An 8,158-nucleotide genomic window follows, 5' to 3' on the forward strand; every position below is an offset into this window, starting at 1 on the left:
TGAAGAAAAGGCACAGAAAACAGCACTAAGAGTCCAAAACCTTCATTCTCTGGAAGCTGTCTCAGCCCTATTCTAGACCACAGTCAGGAGCTGTTCAGCTCACAGCCTGCCAGCTGGAGATCCCTGGCAGATCCCAGGAGATCCTAGCCTAGATGAGAGGGATAGTAGTTTCGTGATTCTGTACCACAACTCACCCCCCCCACACCTCCCCCAACCCCCTCCCAAGTACACACATCCTTCCGACCTGCTCAAGGGGCAGGGGTGACAAAGATGCTGGAAGCATTATGTCCGACTCCAGTTAATGGTGGCTTCAGCTGGACAAAGGAAAACTTCGCTGGCTGGCTCTTGGGTGATCTGGTTCCTTGGTGGACGGTGTTTGTGCCCCCAGTGTTTTGCAGTTGTTCCCACTAAAATGAGCACTGAGAGGCAAGACGGTGTCCTCTGGGCCATTTGCCAAACACTCTGGGTTTGAAGAGAGAGTGAGCAGGGCTTGATGGAGAGGCAAAGCAGATCAAGCAGCAACTCCTTCAGCCTTTTTATCCTAGGTCCTGAGTGAAGCTTGACTACTCGTCTGCATTTCAGGTCCTTAGAAGGGAGCATGGAGGAGGCAAATCCCGTGTGGAGAAAGCCAGCGTCCAACACAGTACTTGGTTAACGTCAGGCACATGAATGCTGAGTGACAGGTGCCACGGGCCAAGCTGAGCCCCACTTGTTCATCTAGGTTGGGGTGATCAGAGGGAGGCCCAACCCAGGGTCTCCTGACCACGGGGTGGGGAGCAGCAACAGTCAGGAGCAAGGCCCAGCCCACCTCCCCGAGGAGGCAGAGGGAAGGGGGCTGAGTGGTTGTCAGGCACGATCCTCCCCGTCTGGAACGTGGCGGTAGCCAGGAGGCTGGGCCTGCATCCGGAAGAGGACGGTGAGGAGCAGCACTATGAGAAGGAAGAGGATGGAGCCACATACAGCCAAGGCCACGATCACCTCTGAGCGCGGGGCAGGGAGGGGGAGAGAAAGGTCATGTCAGTGTTCATTCAACGAATATTTGAGTGCCTACCACACGCCAGGTGCTGTTCTTACAATGGGGATATCACAGGTGGCCAAGACAAAGCCTCCCTTGTAGATTTTACATTCTAGGAGAGGAGATGCCATGACAAGCAAATGATAGACATGATGGATTAGTGGCAAATGCCATAAAGGAAAACAAAGCAGGGTAAGGGGGAAATGATGGAGAGGTAGGTCAGTCAGGGAAGGTGTCACTGAGAAAGTGACCATTTGAACAGAGACCTGGAGTCACTGAGACATACAGAAGATCTGAGAGAAGAGTGTCCTGAGGCCGGGGATGGCGGGGATGGGGGTTGGGGTGGGTGGACGGGAAGCAAATGCAAAAGGGAATTAGCTTGGCATGTTCGAGGACCAGCAAGAAAGTCAGTATCGCTAGAGCAGAATACATGAGCACAGGAGATGAGGGCGGAGGACCAGACCAAGTAAGGCCTGGAGGCCATGGTAAAGAACTTGGGGTTTTTTGGTTGGTTCTTTTTTAAATTTATTTATTTTTCTAATTTATTTTTGGCTGTGTTGGGTCTTTGTTGCTGTGTGTGGGCTTTCTCTAGTTGCGGCGAGCGGGGGCTACTCTTCGTTGTGGTGCACGGGCTTCTCATTGAGGTGGCTTCTCTTGTTGCGGAGCACGGGCTCTAGGCGCACGGGCTCAGTAGTTGTGGCACGTGGACTCAGTAGTTGTGGCATGCGGGCTCAGTAGTTGTGGCTCGCAGGCTTCAGAGTGCAGGCTAAGTAGCTGTGGTGCACGGGCTTAGTTGCTCCGCGGCACGTGGGATCTTCCCGGACCAGGGCTCGAACCCGTGTCCCCTGCATTGGCAGGTGGATTCTTAACCACTGCGCCACCAGGGAAGCCCAAGAACTTGGGTTTTATTCCAAATGTAATGGGAAGCCACTGGAAGATTCTGAGAAGAGTAGTGATGTGAACTGATTTATGTTTTAAAAACATTAACTCTGTTGTGCTGAAACACTGGTAGGGCCGAGAACAGAATCAGAAAGGACGTGAGGAAGCTTTTCAGTACTTCAGGCAAGAGGTGATGGTAGACTGGGCTAGGGAGCAAGGGCTGGGCTGGTAGGATCTGCGGTCTGAGGAAGAGGGCGTTCAGGATAGCGCTTTGGGTTATGCTATACACCTAGGTGGCTAATGCGGCATTTACTAAGCGGGGGAAGCCTGGAGGAAGAGCAGATTTGGGGGAAGAGCATTTGGATTGACTGACTGATTTTTGAGCACTTGGATTTAGACTTCAACTGTGACATGCCTTAGTTGACATCCATGTAGAGACCTCAAGTCAGCAGCTAGATATGTGAACCTGCAGCTCAGAGAAGAGGTCATGAATCTGTGAGTCATAAAAAGATACAACTTAGCATGGAGATGGTATGTAAGGCTATAAGCTCACCTTGGGAGCAGGCGTGGATGGGGAAGGAGAGAGACTGAGCCCTGGGCCATCCACTGGTTAGCGGGGGAGGAGAAGCTAGTAAAGGAAGCTGCCTGTGAGTTAGGAGAAAAACCAGAGAAGCCAAGGAAGTGTTTAAGGAAGGAGTGATCGATTCTGTAATGCTGCTGAGAGGTGAGAGAAGCTAAGAATTGGTCACTGGCTTTGGTAAGAGGAGGTCATTGGTCCTTAACGAGTGGCTTCCATGGAGTGGCAGGTGACATAAGACTGTCCAGTGTGAGTCTGAGAGAATGGGCAGTGAGGCAGTGAGACCAGAGTCTAGGCAACCCTTTGAAGGATTACACCCAAGAAGGGGAGAGAGAAAAGGAGTGGCAGCTGGAGAAGGACGTGGGCCAAAGAGGTTTTTGTTAGGCTTTGAGATGACACTGATCCAGTAGAGCGGTAACACTGAGCACCGGGGTCCGTGTGGAGGTGAGAAGAGATGGACCCAGAGTGTAAGTGGAAAGGCTGGCTCCAAGTGGTGGCTTGTACCAGCGAGTAAGCTGGAACAGCTGGTGGTGGGAGGACAAGACAGTTCTCTCCCGGTTGCTTTTATTTTCTCTTAGTATAAGAAGAGGGGCATCGCCTGAGGACGAGGAGTACGTCTCAGGGTGGGAAATTAACTGTCTAGGGATAGGATGGGCCTCGCCCCAAACCATGCAGCGTCTGAGCTGGCTAAAGGACTGCCATCCCTGCAACAGGACGACTGGAAGTGCATCAGCTCTCTCGAGACCTGTGGATATGAACTGTAAGCTGTTCTGGGACACGGCCAGCGTGGAGGCAGGCAGCAGCTCACCTGTGTCTGCAGGACTGCTCGCCAGCCGGCACTCCTGCTGCCAGTCCTTGGGCACAACAGGCTCTGTGAGGCGAAGGAAGTCCTGCAGCGGGCAGCGGTGAGGGCAGCCAGGCAGGATCAGCGGCCAGGGGGCCCTGTTACTCTCATTCCGAAAGTACATTTCCACTGAGAAATTCCTGAGGGTTGACAGGAGACAAGATGGGAGCTGCCCACAGTCCCCACGTGAGCGCCCCTCCTCAGGGCAGACCCATAGCTCCACTCACCCGGTATCTTCCTGGTACAGTTCAAATATGTGACAGGACGCGTAGGGGGCTTGTTCACCATTGTAGACATCCAACGCCATTTGCAGAGCAACCAGGGTGGTGTCGTGCTGTAAGAGAGAAGGGCTCCCCATCAGCACTGCCCCCCACACCCCCAGGCGCTGAAGAGAGGAGAGATCCAGCTCCTACATGACGTCAGCACACTGGGGACCGTGGAAGCTTACCGCAGAGTAGACCAGCAGCTTAGGGAGCTGGGAGGTGGTTGCCATGAGGGTCAGGTTCTTCCGTATCTGAGCCAGCAGGACTCCTGAAGGAGAGAGTCCCCAGCGTCAGTGGCTACGGCCATCACCGTCTTCTGACTAGACCTATCTGAGGTCCTCTCCCCCTCTGCCAGTCCTAGGTGTGATCACCAGCACAGAGAACGCTTTAGATTCAGGGGATCCACGCAAACTCTACCCTGCTCTCTAAGAACTTCCAAATGTACAGAAGGAAGCAAGACAAAACAAGATATCTATATTTCCCACAGGTGTGGAAACCTGCCCATTTATTTATAAAGGAGCTACGAGGCCCCGCCCATGTTTGAAGAATTACTCCAGTTGGGAATAAATATAAACTTAAGATTGCTTCAGAGCACATGCACGGGATGGGGGCTCCAGGTCAGGGGAACTCTGTTATGTGCAGGCTCTGAAAACTTTCAAGATGCTGGAAAGGTCTCGCAGCTGGCACTCCCTTGGGTGCTCAGATGAAGAAACTGGCACGTGTATTACTCTCAGCGTCCTTTCAGAGTGGCCCCCGGTGGTCCTCTGGAGGTAGGAAGTCATTTGAGGGAAGGGAGGGTCTTCTGACATGGGTGAAACTTAAGGATATGAATGGCAGAAAAGCACAAAAACCTAACTGTGGTCACTCACACAGTGACAAACATGCTAAGTATCTGGAGAACTGGGGAGATTGGATGACTGACGGGATAACTAGGGGGGTCTGGTTCTGAACGAGCAGAGAACACTTCAGGTAGAGAAGTAAGCATGTAAGAAGCCCCCAGTAGCAGATGTCTAATGCTGTAGGGTTCTGACAGGGGAGTGACATGCTGCTTTTGTCACTCACCCCCCTGCAGCCGGGCCTTCTCTGCCTGCTCGTAGATCCCGAAGAGGAAGCGGAAGCTGAAGTCCTTTAGCCGGCTCAGACGCTGCATGGTTTGGGGCGAGGCCCAGGGCGGCAGGACCAGCCCGTGTGTCTGCTGTGTACGGCAGCGGGCAGGTTAGCTCCCCAGCCTAGGCCAGAGCCTCTCCCGGGAGCAGCTCTCTTCCCACGTGGGACAGTACCTGTGTGTGTGTGTGTGTGAGAGGGGAGGGAGAGGAGAGGCAGAGGGACTGGAACCAGGAGACATGGTGGATGGTGTTTAGGCTGCAGGGAGCAGGAAAGGAGGCTTGGGAGCGAGAAGTGTGACTCAGCAGAATGGAGTCAGATACCACGAGAGCTCTGGGTGGACAGAAGCAGGAACTGCTGACAACTGATAAACTATTTCCCACTCTGAGGTTCTTTTTCACCCGTGAGGGGAGTTCCCTTGTTTCACAAGAGGTGGCTTGCTTGGACCTCCCCAGTGAGCATGGTGTCCAGGCACTGTGTTCTACTTGGCCTGGTCACCTAGGCCTCTCGAGGTATGAGAGAAGAGCGGTCACACCGGGGACCCTGAGCCGGCTCACCTCACAGAAAAGTGTGTCGTAGACATTCCAGACGGTCTCCAGTGTCAGGTCCGTAAGCCCTGTCTCGTTGGCCACCATATCCAGAAATTGCTATGAAAGATGGATCAGGGGATCAGTCCTGCCCTGGGGGAAAGGACAGTGTGGTGACCTCCACCTCAGCCCCACTCACTGCATTCTGAATACTCTCATTCTGATACTCCGGTGTCTGCCGGGTCTCGTTCTGCAGCTGTTCAAAACGGGGACATGGGCCCAATGGGAACTTCAGCAGCTGCAGACCAAAGCGGGGAAGCAGAGGCAGAGAAGGAGTCGGGGATCAGCAGGCCAACGGCCAGAATTGTCCCTGTCACCACCTCTAGGGAAGAGCTGGCTGGTCTTACCCTGTCCTCGGCAATGGGCACAGTGTGGACGGGGATAGGCTGCCAAGAGATGTTTGGGTTAAAGCGCTGCATCCCGTCGGGAGGGAAAAGTCCAGCCAGGTTGGCCTCAGCACTCATGAGAGTCCGGTCAAAGTCTGTGCTTCGCACATAAACCTGCAGAGATGACAACATAAGTCTCACCTGTGGGAGCGGGGGGTGGGGGAGCTCTGGCCCCTCACTGGGGCTCCAGGGGAGGTCCTGTTCTTGGTGGTCACCTAGCAAATTATAAACCCACCATGCTTCTGGCCCTCTCCCCCTCTCTGGCCTTCCCCCTCCCTCTTCCCAGCCAAGGCCCACTCAGCTGGGGGCGTAGCTGTCCCCCATCTGTGAGGAACTCCTGTGGGAATGGCTCTAGTTCAAATGCCCCTCCCAGCCCAAAGTGCTTAGTCAACAAGACTCTCAGGTCTGTCTGCTTGCCTGATTTATTACAACACCTGTCTCCCTATCTAGGCCTGGGTCCTTGAGGGCAGAAACTGTCTTCAGTCACACCCCCCTTTATAACTGTCTTAGAGACCAGGAGAGGAAATAAAATAAGGGACAGAGATATTTGCTTGTGGAAAGGGCGGAATAAGCTGTGAGAAAGGGCAAGCTCAGGATACGGCTGGCCCTCAAGGGAACAATAACAACATCTAGGGACAAAGATCATATCTGTATGGCGCACCATTCTGTGCAATGCCCCATAACAGGTGCTCAGTAAGTGTCTTGGATGGGAAGCCTGAGTTACTTCACAGAGTCAGAAGCTACTTTGCCAGATCCTTAAGTCAGCTGGCATGCTTGATCACTTTTGCCTCTCTCCAAGCCAAGCAGGGGCAACTCAGCCTCTAGGGTTTTGTTCTAGACAGCCCTTGGATGTCTTGTCCTGTAGTTGTGCTGTAACTAAAAATGCATGGAGGGGGCCTCCCTGGTGGCGCAGTGGTTGAGACTCCGCCTGCCGATGCAGGGGACACGGGTTCGTGCCCCGGTCCGGGAGGATCCCGCATGCCGCGGAGCGGCTGGGCCCGTGAGCCATGGCCGCTGAGCCTGCGTGTCCGGAGACTGTGCTCCGCAATGGGAGAGGCCACAACAGTGAGAGGCCCGCATACCGCAAAAAAAAAAAAAAAAAAAAAAAAAAAAATGCATGGAGGGAGGCCAGAGTGCCCAGTCTCACCCGTAGTCTCCCTGAGGGCAGAGGGTGAGAACGGCACTTCCCATTTCCCTTGCCTCTAGAACTCCCAGCCTTACCTCTTGCCGGTGGTAAGAGGTGTTGAGGAAGTCATGGTAGCGCTGTCGCAGAGCCTGGCCCAGCTCCCAGTGCTGTAGCATCCCCTCCTGTGGGCAAACCCAAGGGTTAAGAGGCCCAGAGGGAAGGGATGGCTCACGATTACCACAGGGCTTAGCCACTATTGCTTTCCAAGTTCCTGGTTGAAAGTAGGAGTGGGTTAATCTGATCCCAGGAGTCATTTATTAAAGTGGCCGACTGTGCGTGGCATTATGTATGCCCATTTTAATCTGGGCACAGATGAAAGTAAGATTAAGAAATGTGGTCAAAATCAGCACCCACATGGGAAAAAGCAGTTTGGTGAGGCCCCAAGCTCTGCAGCCTGCTCTAGAGGTCACTCGTTCTACAGCTCATCCTGAGAGAGAGCTGGCTTCTGACCCACCTTGGTTAGCTGACCAAATCCCTGGGGCCATTCGTCTTCCTGATAGGGGTCCTTGGGGTATGTCTTCACGGGTGAACGGTCTCCATGTCGGTACAGCTGAGGGAAGAAAATGTTTAGCCTACAGGTCAGAAGGGTCCCCTCGATGTGGACACAGAGCCAAACTCTGCCCCACGTTGAGAAGGAGCCGTTACTCCCTCTGGGAAGCCTTAACTCTACCAACTGCAAAAGACCCCAACTCAGAAGTCAGTAACTTCCTCCAGGTTCCAGAGGTTCTAACTTGGCTAAGCAATGCCACTGGAGACCTTGGGAAAATCAAAAGTACAGGTGGGAAAGGAAAAGAAATAAAAGCAATGCAGATGGTGGGGGAAACTGGAAAAAAAAATCACCAAAGGTTTTCTTCGCGAGCCTCTTTCCATTCAGCTACATCCCTGTCCCAAGGCAGACTCACCCGACCTATCCTCTAATACTGAACTCCGTACACCCTGACCCCTCCCCCCCCCCCCCAAATACACCAGAGCTTCACAAAAACTGCGAACCCTGGCCTCCAACCCCGCAGGCCGGTCGTCTTCTCTTAAACCAGCTCCTCCTCCTCCAACAGACCCCAGACCCCAGCAAGCCCCGCCCATCCCTCCACCCGCAGGCCGGTGCCCTCCTAGCACTGGCGAGCCCTTGGCGACCCCATCTCTCATTACCAAGGTAACGAAACGCAGACGCCGGGCCTGGGTAGGTGGCATCACCATCAGGTTCACACCAAGGAAGAGCTGGAGAAGAGCCACCCGGCTCCAGCCGAACTGTCTGCCCGCCATCACCGCTGTAGTCTGTGCAGCAAAGAGGCTGGAACCCGCTGAGTGGCACTTGCAGCA

General features: G+C 54.0%; 1 protein-coding gene across 2 annotated transcripts; it reads right to left on the reverse strand.

The window, feature by feature from the left end:
* Positions 1-26: 26 nt before the first annotated feature.
* Positions 27-8,155, reverse strand: ACP2 (acid phosphatase 2, lysosomal). Of its 2 annotated transcripts, none has more exons than XM_081240569.1 (11): positions 7,988-8,155; positions 7,296-7,391; positions 6,877-6,963; positions 5,617-5,769; positions 5,409-5,507; positions 5,240-5,329; positions 4,641-4,770; positions 3,764-3,846; positions 3,543-3,649; positions 3,280-3,455; positions 27-980 (listed from the first exon to the last, which is right to left on the reverse strand). In XM_081240569.1, exons 1-11 carry the CDS (start codon positions 8,099-8,101, stop codon positions 847-849), a joined length of 1,269 nt encoding a protein of 422 aa, XP_081096695.1. In that variant the 5' UTR covers positions 8,102-8,155; the 3' UTR covers positions 27-846. The 2 variants fall into 2 exon arrangements, with proteins under 2 accessions (XP_081096695.1, XP_081096694.1); XM_081240568.1 differs by having other exon boundaries at positions 4,641-4,773; positions 7,988-8,151.
* Between the last annotated feature and the right edge of the window lie 3 nt (positions 8,156-8,158).

This window comes from Mesoplodon bidens (genome assembly GCF_964165515.1).
Source record: "Mesoplodon bidens genome assembly, chromosome: 7".
NCBI classification, from domain to species: domain Eukaryota; kingdom Metazoa; phylum Chordata; class Mammalia; order Artiodactyla; family Ziphiidae; genus Mesoplodon; species Mesoplodon bidens.